Here is a 16,797-nt window from a genome sequence, read left to right on the forward strand (position 1 = left end):
ATTTAAATGCCTCTTTCACTTAAAAAAGATTTATAAATGTATTTATTCATCCTATATAGGAATTATTCTGACCCAAAGTAATAAAAAAATAGATTTGTTTTGCCCGCCTGTTAGTTACTGGTTCATTTGAGGCATTTCCAGATCGTCAACCCTGCATCACCATCCTTCCAAAATAAAAGACATGAAATTGTTTGGTGACGTCATACATGCCTACCCCCCCCCCCTCCCCATTTATTTATCTATTTTTTTCTCGCAATTCTTCCGTTTTCCTCCATCAAGTTCACCTGTGTCACACCTGAATAGCTTTAGCCGCCGCTCAGAAGCTATTTGCGTCTGCACAATCTTATTAAGGGACTAGACTGACTGCAGCAGGGTGCGTTTGTGTGTGGAGGTGTGACTTGACTAGAGGACAGGAGGCACCTGACGCCGTGGAGGTGGGACTGCGGCGCGGTGACAGTCGCATTTTGCTCCACGGCGATTACGCGTCCACCCCGCCTGTCTTTTGGTGGTGTCCTGACTCGCCTTCAGTCCGCCCGTCTCTGCATTCGTTGGGTTAACCCACTATTTCTGCACCAGAGGTCGCCGGTTTTGAGGACAACAAACTCCCCGCGGGACCATGCTGACGCTGCTGACGTCCATGTACATGGTGGTGCGGGCCATTTCACCGCAGGTGAGCTAAAAGTGGCTCATCCGGCGGCGGCTATGTTTGACCGCCGTGGCGGACGGAGCTCATCGCACGTCCTTGAACGCACCATCTCAGAGGAATCATTGGGGCTGTTATGAGTTTTGAGTTTAGAGTTACGTTCGTGTTATTATGGCGTGTTTAGGGGTAACACTGCTAAACGGTGTCTTTTATTCTCATTAACTTCGTTTTTAAAAATGACTACCGAGAACCAGCGAAGTAAACTAACAGGTTGCGTACTCTTCTTAAACCTCTAGTTATTATTTCACTAAAAGGCTGCAGGTCTGATTAGAGTTTGAAGATTCCTTGACATCTAAACAGCAATGGATTATCAGCTTCCGCTAAGTTTCTTTCAAAATAAAAGATTCCATGGCGTACTCCCTGTGTTTTTGTGCTTCTTATTATTAAACGTTTGTTGATTAAACTGATCGCAATTATACAAGTTAAAACTGTAAATTATTTTTTTCAAGAATAAACATATGTAGAAAACCTAGCTGGCTGAATATCTCAATGTGTTTAAGCAGAAAGTTTTTAGTAATAGATTAAACACAAACAACGACAGAAATCATGAACTGTTGAATAAATCAAGGAAAAATGTTAAAAGCAGTTAAATAAGCAGCAATTCTTAAAAAGTGGGCCTTTCTTATTTTTTTTTATAAATCAAAACAAACAAAAAGCTAACATGTCCTAAATTTGGCCATTTAAAAATATTTTACAACATTCTACTTTAATTTATTTGATTTTTTTTCTTCTAGCATTTTTCTTATGTTACCATTCAGTTATATACTATATTTCTAATATACTTTTCAAAATGACACTCTTACTTCTAATTTGCTATAAATATTTTTTATTGAGACATTTTCTGTTGATTTTTTAAGTCTTGATCGGGTTTTTTTAATTCATTTTTATTTTACTTTTAAATAATACAGATGTTTTATCCTTTTGATTTTTAGCTATCTAAATATCTTACCTATTTAACCTATTGTATATCTATTATCTATAACTGTTAAATATACATTTTCTATCAGTTTTGGAAGTTTTTTGTTCAATTACTGATTTTTTTTCCCTCTTTTACAACAACACGTAAGCAGCATCCAAACAAAGTGTAAAAATGTTCATTACGATTTAAAACTATAAGGAAAAATCTGTAAAGTATAACTCAAAGAATAAGAGTTATTTTATTTATTTCTAATGATTGATAGGTTTGATGAATCTCGGTGTCTGATTATGTTGATGTTTCTTGAAGCTATCCTTTGCTCAAAAAATGTTTTATTTGGGATTCCATCTAGTCAGTTTTATAGGTCAGTGGGTTAAAACCCATTTTTTTTAGGAAACTGTTTTTCTGAATGAAGACAAAGCCCCATATTGAAACTGACAATATTCACTGTCTTTCAACCCTGCAGTTGGTACCTCAGTGCCTCATGAACAATGACGCCATGGCAACTGTCTGTCAAATCAGTTGTGGAAAAAATATGTCCTTCCACCCACAGAGTAAAAACTGATTCACATTTGTGTAAAAAAAACAAACAAAACCTCTGACCCTCAGGAGGAATGAACCAAGAACCACCGTTTTTTTCTTTTGCATTTTATAGGATTAAATCCGCAATTTGTCCAGATTATTCTTTAGGTTTCGTCCATCAATAATAATAATAGTAAACAATCAGAATCCTCTAGCTGTATTTGCAGGTTTTGATAAAATGGCGGTCCTTCAGTTAGATGAGAGACCTTCACAACGCACAGCTGCTTTGTCTGATCTGCAGACTGTAAAAGATAAAAAAATCGTCTCTAACTGAATTTAAACATCTATCAGGTTGTACAATCTGCACATTTCTGTGGCTTAAAAAAATTGTTGATTAGCTAAAACTGAATTGCAGTATATTTCCTTCAAGCCTAAATTTCTTTTCAATTATATAAAAAATGTTCTTTCATGTTTTTTTCCTTAGAATTGCAGAAAAAAACATAGATGTTGGTTAACATCTGAATGTGACTTCTCTAGCATTTTAGCTCTACTGCCTAGTCTGATGATGGAACTGATTGACATGGGGGGGGGTCGTTTTCTTGAGCTGCTAAGTAGAAAGCCTCTCAACTGTACTGTTTAATTTGGGGTCAAACTCCAACTTGAATCTTTACAACATTCTATTAAGCTTCCTGTAGGTGATGCGTTTGTTCTGTTATTTCTTTAGATTCGTGTGTAATAACTGTTCCAGCTGCATAAGAACAGGTGTTGTGTCTGCATAGACACCAGTGGAGTGGGGTTTCAGTTCATTCCAAAGGTGCTCTAAAACATATCTAACTATTTAAGGGCTTCTCGTTAAAGAACCACTCCAATGAAATTCATGTTTTGGTGTTTTTAAAAAAAAACATTTTTCATGCATTTTTTTGATGACTGAGGACGTATATTTAAAAAATTAAGCTCAAAATTGCATTTCAAAGTATTTTGTGTATTCGGATTATGAATCGAGCAGAAAAAAAGTCGTTTGTAAAAAGGATATTTGTGTTGTAGAAAAATTCACTGGACGGACCACAAGCTTCCTTCTCTGCTACGTTCTGAGGTGTCAACTTGTAGATGACTAGATCCATGTATGTCTTCTTTTTCCTTGTCTGAGCTAGACTTTGGCCCAAAACTGCATGGCTGGATAGCTCAGATTGTTTGCCATTTTTGTAGCACTGGCGAGGGGCTGTAAGATGTAAACAGAGGTCCCTCAGTTATTGGTGATAGAAAGGGGGTGAGATGGCAATAGTCCAGCCCACAACTCAGTTTTTTACTTTGCCTAAAGATCTGCATGATCATAATTAAAAAAACACTTTTACAAAAGGTCCAAAGATGATCTGAGTGGATCATTATTAGTTTTTACAACTTTGAAAACATGTTATGGTTCTGAATGTCTTCGATTGTTGATTTTTTGCTCTTTTGTGGACATAAATAAAAAAAATCCCATATTTTGCCCTCCTCTACCAAACCTTACAGCAATGCTGTCAGTCATCTGACTGCCATTGTTTTATTTTCTTTATTGGTCACTTTTGTTCACCAGCTTCTGAATTAGCATGTTTTTTACACACCACAATGCAAAGTTCGCATTTTTTTCTTTGCCAGCTTACTCTTAAACAGGGCTCTCCAACTCTGGTACCACTTTGTTTTCCAGACATTTCTGCTACTGATTCTGTAGATTTCTCGGTCACAGCCTGGAATCGCCAAATCCAGCTGGTCAGCAGCAAGTAAAGCAGGAATACCTGGAAAACCATTGATAGATTTTGAGGACCAGAATCAGTTTGCAGTAAAACAGCTAAGAAGTTTGGTTTTTACCAAACTTTTCAAAAGAAGGCTTTTACCAAAGTGTGGGTGATGACAATGTTTAAACATCAATTATAACTGATGCTGACTGATTTGACTGGCTGCTCATTTGGAACAAGGTTCACTTTCTTATTGCGTCGTCTCTTATTTTTTTCCTTCTTTCGTTTCCAACTCCAAACTAATTAAGAGCTAAAAAGGCAACAAAAGTGATGTAGCTCCACAATCTTGCTTTAAAACGGGTTAAAATGTCCACATTTATGAAACCTCTTCTTTCTAGAATCAACCTAACATTACCATAAGATTCAGCTTTTTTCTTGCCAGAAAACACAAATCTGCATTTTATCCGTCACTGCTATTCTGGCTAATGGCTTGTGCATGTTTTGACTTTTATTCTGAAGGCTGGAGCGACTGGCTTCCTGCTGTGTTGCTGGAGTTTGCTGCAGCAGAATGTGCAGCAGATTATCAGCACCACGGTCAGTTCCTGTCAGGGTTCCAGCTCTGTTGAACTCTGCAAACGGCACGAAGATCAACATGGCTGCCGGTGTCCTTGACAGGTGACTGTAACTGAAAACCTCACCTGCCTGAAACTAACCCCCCCGCCCCCACATGTCTTTTCCATTCAAAAGGACATGAATTCATTCATGAACCTTTTCTGTGTACCTTTAGCCCCTCTGTAAACTTGGCATTGGAAGCAAAATTCAAAAGTTTTTTTCATTTTGGTCTCAGGGTTCGACAAAATTGACAACATATGAAAAAATTATCCACCTCTTTTTACCCCCCCCCCCCAAAAAAAAAAAAAAAACAAACAATAAAGAAAACCAACAATTGGTTCCTCGTGTGACATCCTGACTGTTGAATGCAATTAAGGTGCTGTTCTACTATATAACCTTAATCAGATCAGACAGCTCTAAGGAGATTAACCTCCCCCCATACTGCAGATAACAAGCTAAACACTTAAACAAGCTAGCAGCTGAATTGTGCAAAGACAAGTGAACTTTGTTCTAAATTACCTTTCAAACTTAGTTAAAAAGAGCGGTCTATAACTGTTAAAGATATATAAATATCACTATTATTACACATTATTAATTACTCATATTATTATTCTCTATATATTATATTATCTCACTAGTGGCTCTTTTTGATTGGTCATGCTGTAAAAAAACGCTGATTTTTGACAAATCTTACTCTATATTTAAATTCTGATGCTAATCTAGTTTTAAAAAGTTGATATAAACTTCAGTTTCTGTGAATAGAAAAAAAAAACTAATAAAAAGAAACTATTTTTGCAATTAAGTTACAAAAAAGGTTTTTCTAAGGTTACAAAAGTTTAATTTTGGTGTAAAAGTGGGGTTTTCAACATGGAACTAAACGGGAAATTCTTCTTTTCTGAAACCAGCCCCCAGTGGTCATTTCAGGAACTGTAACCTGCGGTATTTCCGAGGTGGGTTAAACCTAAGATTTTTGTGATTTACAGTCAATTAAGTTAACTTCAGGCCTCAAATGGCTGACTTGGGACATCTTTTTACTTTATCTTCTGGGTTGTTTGTAAGCAGTTTTTGCTTGTTCCCTTCTCAATATAATACAACCACATATGCTTAGGAACCACAAGAAAACTGTTGGTGCAAATATGTTGTATACCTTTTAATGCATCATCCTAAAACAGCCCACCCCCCAGACAAATGTTTAGCACGGCAAAAATGTGCCCGTTAGGTCACCCGGCCATATCTTTTTCACCTCACAACCTGGTCAAAGCAACATTTGTGGAGTTCTGTCGCAGTTTTAATCATGTTTTTGCTCTCATACTACTACTAATTTGTTATCATAGCTTCTTGGGAAGTTAGATTGTGCGTTTGAAGATAGCATACTGGGTGTGAGGGACTGATGCCTCGTTCACATTCCCCTGTTTGTCAGTTCTTAGACATAATTCGAATAAATCTGCTGATCATTATAGACTCAAGCCAGCTGCAAGAACATTTAAGTTACTGCAGACCATAGGATACATCTGATCTACTCCTAGATTGCGTTTCATGTAAGTTGACAGACCTCATGAGTTAATTTGGGGTTTTGAGTGATTAAAAAAAAAGGTAAGCTGTTTGCATAATGCAAAGTTACCTGTTCTGTCTCGTGCTCGATTATTTGTTCAGCTGCCGTGATGTGATGTGATGTGTTCGGACACAGTGAAGTGAATGTGTTGAAGCCGGACTGCAAACTTGGTTTAGAGCACGGTGCAGTTGACTGGTAAAGTAGAAATCAGCTGTGATCTCTGAATGGATGGGATTCTCCAGATATAATCCGTCATGCAAATGGCATTGTCCTCTACAAGACAAATCATAGTGGCACATATAAATTGCAGTTATAGCTCTAAAATAAATTACAAGCTATGAAACCTCTTTAATAATTTATAGTCAATGAAAATGGCACAGATTGCCACGCACTGAATGGGGTGAAACGGCTGCACCCGTGCTCAGCCCCAAATCAGCAACAATGTAAGACGGAACAGTTTGGTATAAAACGAGTAATCACTAACTGCTTTACAGACCACTGTTAGGAGGGTTTTTATTTAGTATGAAGTACTTTTGTGTCTTCTCTTGATTTGTGTGCTTGATTCAGGTCCCATTTTACTGTTCTCACACAACTGAAGGCATTTATTCTCAAACATTTTTAAACTTCTTCTCTTCTTTTTTTTTTTTTTTTGCATATTTCCTCTCCAAAAGACTGAACATTTCTTTACAACATATATGATATGAATAATTCTGATCAAAAAACAAGAAAACAAATGTAAATCTCAAATTAAATATACCTTAAACATACATTTTTGTTGATTACAGTTTAATTAAAACTGTTGGGAAAAGGAAAACCAATCATTATTTGATGGAAAATAATGAATAAATCATGCATGTGCTCTTCTTGGATTTGTTTATTTACTACAGTCATTGTCGCGACCTGTCCAGGGTGAACCCTGCCTTCATCCTAAAGTGGACAGGTTAAGCTCCGGCACCCCTGTGACCCCGTAATGGACAAAAGGGGTTCAGATAATGGATGGAATAGAGTTTGCAGTCTGAAAACTGTTGTTGTGTGGGTTGGGATACTTTTATTATTCTTTTAATATGATGTCTCCCTGTCATTTTGGTATTCTGGATGATGGGGTTGGATTTAAAGACATAGGAATGTAAAAAGTAATTGAATCAAAATGCCTCATCCCTGTGGGTTCTTATGAAGACCCCCCCCCCCCCCCCAAAAAAAAAAGACATTTGTGAATGTTGTAGAGATTATACATATGTTGTACAGCAATGAAAGGTAGATTATTCTAAACATATTTCTAAAGAAGACAAATCCCTGGAATTGTGCATGTTAAACAAAAACTTACAAATTTCCGATAGTTTTAGTTTGGGAATTCATTTGAATTTATTGAGCTGCATACAGAGATTTCTGGGGTGTGGGAAGGTGCATAATTATGTTTTCCAACAATGTGGAAAAAATCCAATAATCTATAGATAGAAACGTGGGGTGTTGTGGTTTTTTTCATAGATTTCTTTTAATAAACTGTCTCTTTTTATGCAATTATTTGCAATTGTATCAGTCATTAAAATGAGTTGAAAAAGTCTGTGTTAAGTAATCGTATAACTTTTTCCATTGATGTTATTGTAACTTTTGTTTATGATTTCTTCTCATTTTCCAAAATATACAGTACAGACCAAAAGTTTGAACACATAACTTCTCATTCAAAGAGTTTTCTTTGTTTTCATGACTATGAAAATTGTAGAGTGACACTGAAGGCATCAAAACTGTGAATTAACACGTGAAATTATATACATAACAAAAAGTGTGAAACAACTGAAAATATGTCATATTCTAGGTTCTTCAAAGTAGCCACTTTTTGCTTTGATTACTGCTTTGCACACTCTTTGGATTCTCTTGATGAGCTTCTAGAGGTAGTCTCCTGAAATGGTCTTCCAACAGTCTTGAAGGAGTTCCCAGAGATGCTTAGCACTTGTTGGCCCTTTTGCCTTCACTCATCGGTCCAGCTCATCCCAAACCAGCTCGATTGGGTTCAGGTCCGGTGACTGCTGAGGCCAGGTCATCTGGCTCAGCACCCCATCACTCTCCTTCTTGGTCAAATAGCCCTTACACAGCCTGGAGGTGTGTTTGGGGTCATTGTCCTGTTGAAAAATAAACGATGGTCCAACTAAACGCAAACCGGATGGAATAGCATGCCGCTGCAAGATGCTGTGGTGGCCTTGCAAAGCAGTAATCAAAGCAAAAGGTGGCTACTGTAAAGAACCTAGAATATGACATATTTTCAGTTGTTTCACACTTTTTTGTTAGGTATATAATTCCACATGTTAATTCATAGTTTTGATGCTTTCATTTGAATCTAAAATTTTCATAGTCATAACTCTTTGAATGAGAAGATGTGTCCAAACTTTTGGTCTGTACTGTATGTACGTTTCATTTGTTAGATAGTTGATAGTAAAAGAGAGGGGAAATCCCTCCTAATTGTTGTTACATCGTGGATAATAATTTTTGGAGAAATGTTAAAAAATAAATGATTTGTAATTCAAGTTGTGCTCGAGCAGCGCAGTTTTTCTACCAACCACTAGGTGTCGCAAGCGTTGAGCTTTCTGAGACAATAGCGGGGAAAAGGTTCCTTTTTTTTTTTTTTTTTTTTTTTAGAAAAGCGTCGTCAACATGTGGGCGGTTGGAACCAGAGCGATGCATTCTGGGAGAAAGAGTTACTTTAAAAGCAATCAATTTGCCTATCCTGCTACATCAGCGTGTTTTAGGACTACAAATCCCAAGCGTTATGGGGCGGGTCTATTCACCGCCTAATTTCACAAAACACGGATAGAGGTGACCCCCGCCGTCCAGTCCGACTCTGAGCAGGGAGCACAGCCGCATCCGAAACAACCTCCTCCTTCTACTAGCAAAAAATGGTAACGACGACGACATTAGGCTTTATTTCTTGCACTTTATATTTAGATAACCTCCTAAATGTTTATCTGAACAATGGGAATGCAGAGTTTTATAGTGCATTACCGGATGACATTGAGGCGACAACGTCACCATTGCATCTTTTTTAATGCTAAAAATGCTAATATTTGTTTTGGTTGCTAAACACGCAACAGCGTTCAACCCGCGGTGTGAACTTTAAAAATGAACTGAAACGAGACGATGCAACGTTTAGTGAAAGTGCACAGAAGTTCAACGTTCAACTGCTCCTTCTTACTTTTAATTCATCCATTTTTTTAAAGTAGCAGGCGGCGTGGCAGCGACGTCAGATGACGTCGACATCCATTTTCTTGATACTTTCTCGGTCAGCCAATCAGAGCGAGTCTCTGAGGTGGAATCCTGTTTAAATTAAGAAAAAGTCACCTGACGAGCTAGCTTATATTGGCCTTAAAAAAGGTGTATGCCATTGTTTTTCTTAAAAGGTTGAACTTAATTTATTTGAAATAGTTTTGTAGAGTTGATCTGATCATTGATGGCAGAAAATTACTTGATATTTGTCCAAAAATAAAGGCCATGCCACGTGCTCTGGCAGTGACGTGCAAGGTCATTCTGCCTGTTACTGATTGGAGTGGTGGGGAATCTCCTTTCAGAGAAGACTGACCTGCAATTCCTGGTGTTGACCTTTAGTGTTCAGTTTAAATCAGTGACCTTGGGTTTGCTTCCTCTGCAGGCCGAACCAATCCGTGTTGTGGTGACCGGGGCTGCCGGACAGATCGCCTACTCCCTGCTGTTCAGCATCGCAAAGGGGGATGTGTTCGGGAAGGACCAGGTAGGCGATCGGCTGATGTGTTCGTGTCGTGGTGCAGCTGCAGAAGGAGACCCTGTCCTCCTGTTCATGTCAGCTGCACACAGCTGTTACGTAACGGCATTACCACTGGTAGGATGCCCTCAGCTTCCAACCATCCAGCTTTTTGATGCAGGGAAAATCCAGGGAAAGCCCCATTATCTTAAAGCACTTGATCTTTGTATTTTCCTTAAAAGATTATAATCTATTTTGGTTCAATTTGAAGTGAATTGCAGGATTCTCACACATAATGGCACAAGTATCTTTTTAGTGCAGGTGTTAAAACAATTAAAATAAAGATTTAGTCAAATCTGAATATGCCCTGACCCCATTTAAATAAAAGACAAAAACTTCAAATAAAATAAAAAATCGGAACAATTTTGACCTGTTTTATAGGTTTTTTTAATTCTCAAAAAGCCGGCAAAATTTGTATTTAAAACCACATGTATTTGTTTCAAATAAATGGTAAAAAGAAAAAAAAACTTTTTAAAAAGCTTGATTTTATGTTTTGACATTAATCTAAATTTGCACTTGTGTGTAAAACTTTAAAGTTAACATTGCTGTCTTTAAAATTGTGGCTCCTAAAAAAATTAAATCTGACAACAGAGGCTCTAAAAATGTAAAACCCGTGCATAAAGTATTTATGCAGGGCATTAAAATATTGAATTGTTGCATGTATTTTTGCAAAAACTGCAGTGTCACTAATATAATAAAGCAGATTGGATGTGGAATTTATAATTATGATTTTTTTTTTTTTTTTTTTTTTTTTAGAAAATTACTTGTTTAAATTCCTTGTTCATGTCTTATCCAGAGATGGAAACATTTGATTGTTTATTGTTTTTTGACATATGAATCCTAACCAAGCATGCAGAGCTGTTGCTCCTAATTGAGAATAATTTGCAATAATTATTCAAATTATTCCAAAGTCAAAGTTGGAATTCAATATTTAAATTAAGCTAAATCCATATTTTTTTGTATAATGTATACGGTACTTTCTTTGCATTGAATTTTTATGGCATTAAAGATGATTTAAGAAAAAAAAACATGAAATCAGATTGGCTTGTTTCTGAAGAAATTCTGATTTACATTTTTTGGTTTTTGGTTGAAGCTATTTGTGTGAAAGTTTGGTCATTTAGGAAAAACTACTCACTGAATTTGAATGTGTTTTATAAAAAAATAAAATAAAAAACCCATCAGAAAATGACTTCTTTCCTTGTCTTATTTGCTTTTCTTCAGCCAATCATCTTGATCCTGCTGGACATCCCCCCCATGCTGCCGGTGCTGGACGGAGTGGTCATGGAGCTGCAGGACTGCGCCCTCCCTCTGCTGAGGGGTGAGTGAATTCTTATTTTTAAAAGTTTATCTTGAAAAAGAAAAAAGACTTTACATGTTTTAGTTTTTAGACTCGGTTTGCAAACACAAATATTTATGAGCTGTTGAGTTACATGTTACTGTGACATTACAAAACTACATATGAACAGTCTTTTCCCATCTTTATTTACATTATTTAGCATCTGTTGACTGACAGATTTAAAAAAAAGCCTCCTTTTTTGTTGCCTCTTCCCCCTTAAAACCATCAGCTGTTGTAAAAACAACATTAAGTGGTTTACTGTGAATATTACACCTCTGAACAAGAAATATTCTGTTCAGTGCAGTAAAATAAGAATAGCATCTTGCCCTGAAACATAAATACATTAAAATTGTGTTTGATTGTTTCTCCTTCTGAAGCTCCTTCAGCCTTCCTCCTCCTCATCCTCTGCCACTGCATGCAGGAGGAAGGAGTGTCTGAAACAAACCTCCCGATTGGCTGCTGGTTCAGACACCCCAGCAGCCAATCAGATGAGTGCACGAGCAGAACTGAACTCTGACTGAAGTCCAGTCTGATAGCAGCAGCTTCTCTCTAACAAGCAAACGGTTCACCTTTTTCGTCAGCATCTGCTGAGGCGGCAGGAATTGATCATGAAGACGGACTCGTTTCAAACATGAACGATGAACACCTCCCTCTTCTCCACACAGAGGTCATCCCCACCGACAAGGTGGAGGTGGGCTTCAAGGACATCGATGCTGCCATCTTGGTGGGCTCCATGCCCAGGAAGGAGGGAATGGAGAGGAAGGACCTGCTGAAAGCCAATGTGGCCATCTTTAAGACGCAGGGACAAGCCCTGGATAAGTACGCCAAGAAGACCGTGAAGGTGACGCCTCCAAACATCCCACTGTTTTAGTTTTGGAAGGAAATCACGCGACGGTCACTGCAGTCAGGAACCGCTTCCTCCTTGCTGATCGATTAAAAACAAGAAGTGAAGTTGCTTATGTAGCATCCACACACAAACGGCAGGTTTTCAGCTTTCCTACAAGCTCTCCACAATTCAACAGCTTTATTATATCTTATTTGATGGAACTAAAATGACCACAACAGTCACAAAAAATCTGTTTATTTTATCTTTCTGACAAAAGTAAAACTGAATAGATGCAGAGAAAAGGGGATTTTATTGACCAAATGTATAAACTTTTCTATTACCATTTTGAATAGCTTAAGAGCGTAGTTAAAATGAAAAACGTCCAATTTTTTAGCAGCATATTTTCATTTGAATATAAAATCATTTCCTGTAAATCTGCGATGTTTTTATATCAGAAGTTGATCAAAGTGTGTGGAGATGTTTGGCATTTTTTTCTAGCAGTGTTTTAAGGAGATGTGTTCCTCTTCTCTCCTTGAAAAATATTAAGAAAGAAATGAAAGTGTCTTTATACTCCTAGACTCTAGATGGCGCCGTTTGTGAACTTAATTTTTTAAACAAAAGTTTTTTTGTCCTTTTATAAAAACAGTTGACTAGTATTGTTTTATTTCAAGTGATCAATATATTTTTAAGTGTTTCATTTTGCTGCAATTACCTTAAGTTACTGTCGCTACGGTTACATGAAGAAACATATTTTGTTCATTAAGGTTTTAAGATTTGTTGTTTTTACTTGGTTATGCTTTGATGTTGTTTTGTTTTTGAGGTTGTTTTTTTTTTAAATACGATTGTGTAAATTTGTAAAGTTTGTTAAATGTCAGCCTTCAGCTTGAGGCTCTAATCTCTCCTGAGGTCAAAGTTCATGCGCAGATGCACTGTGGAGACTTTGGCTCCAAACATGGCTCAGAAGATAATTTAATCTAAAACATTTTTGTCACTTTTATTTTTTAATTAGATTTTACTTGAATATTTGAGCTGGTTTTAAAATTCTTCAGACAAAAATGGAATCAAGGTTTGGCATAGAAAATGGTTCAATGGTGTGGACCTGCACAGTGCAGTTCCACCTACATGACGGCCCAAAGAGCTTTAGTCACAATCACATTTACTCACATTTACAGCTGCCATGCAAAGGTGCAAGCCAGCTCACTACTGTTGTGTTTAGTGCTCAAGGGCATTGGGCAGCAGAACAGGAAACACCTGGGACTTGAAGGTCAGAGGTCAACTGACCTCTGGCTGACCCTGCATTTTTTTTTTTTCTTTCAAACAAAAAATATATGTTTTTAATGTAAGAATTCAGAATATGTATTAGTGAAAGTTTAAAGAAACAAAACAGTTTTGTGTCTGACTATTAAATTAATCAAAACCACAAATCCCAGCCAAATAGTCGCTCATGTTAAAGCAGTGCAGTGACCGACACCTCCATTTTATCTTCATCAGGTCTTGGTGGTTGGAAACCCAGCAAACACAAACTGTCTGATTGCCTCCAAGTCGGCTCCATCCATTCCCAAGGAGAACTTTTCCTGCCTGACCCGGCTGGACCACAACCGAGCCTGCTCCCAGGTACGCCCAGGTTCCCCTTGACTGCAGCAAACGCTGGAGCGGTGGGCTCTAGAGGATGCGGAAGGTTGGGTCATAGTTTTCACACTTGGAGGGCAAAAAGCTTTTGGACATTCTCAACAAACTTGTGCATACATTTAATCTATATTTAGTTTATTTAATCAGGTAGGCGAATGTGGTTTTAGATTTCTGGTTTCTCTGTATTCTGACTGACTTGATAAATTCCCCCGAAACAAGAGAAAAATTGTTTTGGAGAAAAAGTTGTCCAAGAATACGACCAGAATTGTTTCTTGCTGCCGTGTCTGCGTCTGTCCTGCAGGTGGCGATGCGCTGCGGTGTTTCCTCCGACAAGGTCAAGAACGTCATCATCTGGGGGAACCACTCCTCCACTCAGTACCCCGACGTCCATCACGCCAAGGTGAACGTCAGTGGCTCGGAGGTGAGCGCCTACGACGCCGTGAAGAACGACGCCTGGCTCAGAGGGGACTTCATCTCTGTGAGTGCGCCACCTGCTGGTAGAAAACGTTAAGGCGAAACTCGTCTCCACAGAGTGTGAAGTTTGTTTTTGTCGGTTCTGCAGACCGTGCAGCTGCGAGGCGCCGCTGTCATCAAGGCCAGGAAGCTGTCCAGCGCGATGTCCGCGGCCAAAGCCATCTGTGACCACATGAGGGACATCTGGTTCGGCACGAAGGAGGTCTGTGCAGAATTTAGGAGCTATTTTCAAAGAACAGATTCTGTTGAGTCCTTTCACCTTTTCGGCATTATCCGAAAAACTGATGTTTCATTGACTTAAACAGGGGGAGTTCATCTCCATGGGAGTTTACGCTGCAGGAAACTCTTACGGCATCCCAGAAGACCTCATCTACTCCTTCCCCATCCAGATCAAGGTGAGAGATGTCTGAGGGCTTTTCTGCTTTAAATGAACGAGAAGAAATGTGAAAATGAAGCAAACAAGATCATTTTGTGGCCATTTTCACCTGTAAAGAAGAAAAAAAGCCCATCATGTCAAGAGTTTTATTCTTTAGGATCATTAACAAAAATAACTGCTTACAGGTCCAAGTCCAAATCCCAAAACAAAGAACTGTTTTTTTCAGATCAGCAACACATGATCTGATTTAACTTTGTTTACATCAGAGAAGCTGCTTTTAAAAGTGAGCTTTTATTCCACTGTTTTGTTCATTATTTTCTTTCCATATATTTTGTTTGTTTATTCTGTTACAAAATAGTTACAAAATGCCACAAATTTTTTGTTTTAATAGAACAAGACCTGGAAAGTTGTTGATGGACTCCCTATCAACGACTTTTCACGGGCCAAGATGGACGCCACAGCGGCAGAGCTGGTGGAGGAGCGGGACACCGCCATGGACTTCCTTTCTCAGTGACTATCGCCCCCTGCTGGCCAGCAGAAGCTCCCAGATCCGCTGCAGACGCACTGCTCTCGGCTCTGAAGTCAAAGCCCTCCACTGTTCTAACTGTTGGAGCTGTGTGTGTGTGTGCGTTAGTTTGTGTGTGTGTGCATGCGTGAATGTGTGTGTGTCACCAGGCCACTTCTTCAGATTCACTGAGAATCTGTCAAAATTTCCACACCTGGCCTCCTCTGTTTGCGGGACAAGAGTCTCCGGTAGATGAAAACAGTAGTTGTGCAGAAACTGTAACAGATCATTTTATCTGCAATAAAACAAACACGAAACTTCATTTGTGAGTCTTCAACTTTTATTTATGGTGTTTAATATTGAGTCTTTAAAATGGAAATCACTGTCAGATCAGCTGTGCTCTCTTTAAAGTTCTAAGATGAAATGGGGAAAAAAGCATCCGAAGCAGCTGCTTCAGGCCCTTCACTCTGCCACACTGGTCAGAGCTCTACAAGACACATTTATGAAATAACATACTTTTCTTTTGTGATTGGATCAACATGGCAACCAATTCATGTTTTGGCTGCCTGTGGGTGACAAACAGCTCTATGTAAATGTTAGAAGAATTGTCAGAAGTTAATTTTTGGCTTTCCTTTGCAACTGAGGTTTTTGGTTGACCACGCCCACATTCCTAATATGTCTGCCAAATGTCTTATCGTTTTATTCACTTTGAGCCAGGGATTCACAAGTTACATTTTCACAATGTTTCCAGTAAAAATGTGAAAGCAACAAGTGCCATTCAAAATCTACAACTACTAAAACTTAACTGATGCATCCACTTAGACGACTAGATCCATGAACGTCTTTGTTTTCCCCGTCTGAGCTGGTATCTGGATCAAAACTGTACAGCTGGATAGCTCCAATATTGCTCGCCATTTTTGTAGCACTGCTAATGTTAGGTTGGGGTTGTGAGGGACTGTAAGCTAGCTGGCGAACGTGCAAACAGATGGATGACGGGAAGTAGGGAGGGGGTTACTCCACATCGACTGACATGTTAAACATAAAACTAAATGTTATGTTCACATCTTTCTGCAAAGTTGTGCACAAAGTATTAATTTGTGCACAAAACTTTGTCTTTATGGCAGATTCCTTACTCCATACTCTTCCGAGAAAGGTATTTATTTATTTTATTTCTGGAGACGCTTTAGAACCAAAAAGATTCTGTGTTAAGGATTGATTTAGAAGTTTTGCTGCACATCTGATTTTGGCCAAAAACGCCACAAAACCAGTGAAGATCACAAATCATTGAAGAAAGAAGTTCAGGGCACTGTCTTGTGGGGGTCTAGATGACCTCAGTCCCAATGTCAAAGTGCCTAGGATAGCACAAGGGTTACACAGACTTAGCTGTCAGTCTTTACCAAATTTTAGTTCCATATTACAGAATTATTACAGTTCTTGTATTGATATGTGGGCCAAATATAATTGAATAGTATCATAGTTTATTTTATCGAATTTGTTTAGCTTTTTTTATTTTTCATCCTAACCCTTGTGCTATCCTAGGCACTTTAACATTGGGAGTTGGGTCATCTAGACCCACTAGACAGTGCGCTGAACCTTTTTTCTTCAATGATTTGTGATCTTCACTGGTGTCCATGGATTACATGAACTTTTTCCACCTTTATCCACCTTTGTCATGGTAGGAATAACACGACATATTAAGGGTGGGGTAATCTAAGATAGCATAAGGGTTAAAAATGGGAAAATGTTTGAGTTATTAGTTATTTGAGCCGATCTGTGTCTTGTAGTGTCAGCTTTTGACCACAAGGAGGAAACATTGAGCCAAGTTACCCTAACCAGGTCTGTTTTTAATAAAAATCCTTTTAAAATTT

At 38.3% G+C, this 16,797-nt stretch overlaps 1 protein-coding gene across 2 annotated transcripts; it reads left to right on the plus strand.

Moving 5' to 3' along the window:
• Positions 1-308: 308 nt before the first annotated feature.
• Positions 309-15,251, plus strand: mdh1 (malate dehydrogenase 1). 2 transcript variants are annotated; one of them, XM_011492737.1, is made up of 9 exons: positions 309-670; positions 9,655-9,753; positions 11,005-11,101; positions 11,785-11,960; positions 13,437-13,559; positions 13,876-14,052; positions 14,137-14,250; positions 14,354-14,443; positions 14,816-15,251. In XM_011492737.1, the coding sequence occupies exons 1-9, from the start codon at positions 617-619 to the stop codon at positions 14,936-14,938; spliced, it is 1,053 nt and encodes a 350-aa protein (XP_011491039.1). In that variant the 5' UTR covers positions 309-616; the 3' UTR covers positions 14,939-15,251.
• Positions 15,252-16,797: the final 1,546 nt, after the last annotated feature.

The sequence above is a fragment of the Oryzias latipes genome, chromosome 1, assembly GCF_002234675.1.
Source record: "Oryzias latipes chromosome 1, ASM223467v1".
NCBI classification, from domain to species: Eukaryota; Metazoa; Chordata; class Actinopteri; order Beloniformes; family Adrianichthyidae; genus Oryzias; species Oryzias latipes.

Excerpts from the sequence above, each read along its gene's own strand:
- mdh1 (XM_011492737.1), top strand. The coding sequence starts at position 617 with ATGCTGACGCTGCTGACGTCCATGTACATGGTGGTGCGGGCCATTTCA. Across the intron at positions 9,754-11,004 it reads ATGTGTTCGGGAAGGACCAG|CCAATCATCTTGATCCTGCT; the intron begins GTAGGCGATCGG and ends GCTTTTCTTCAG. Across the intron at positions 14,251-14,353 it reads TCTGGTTCGGCACGAAGGAG|GGGGAGTTCATCTCCATGGG; the intron begins GTCTGTGCAGAA and ends TGACTTAAACAG.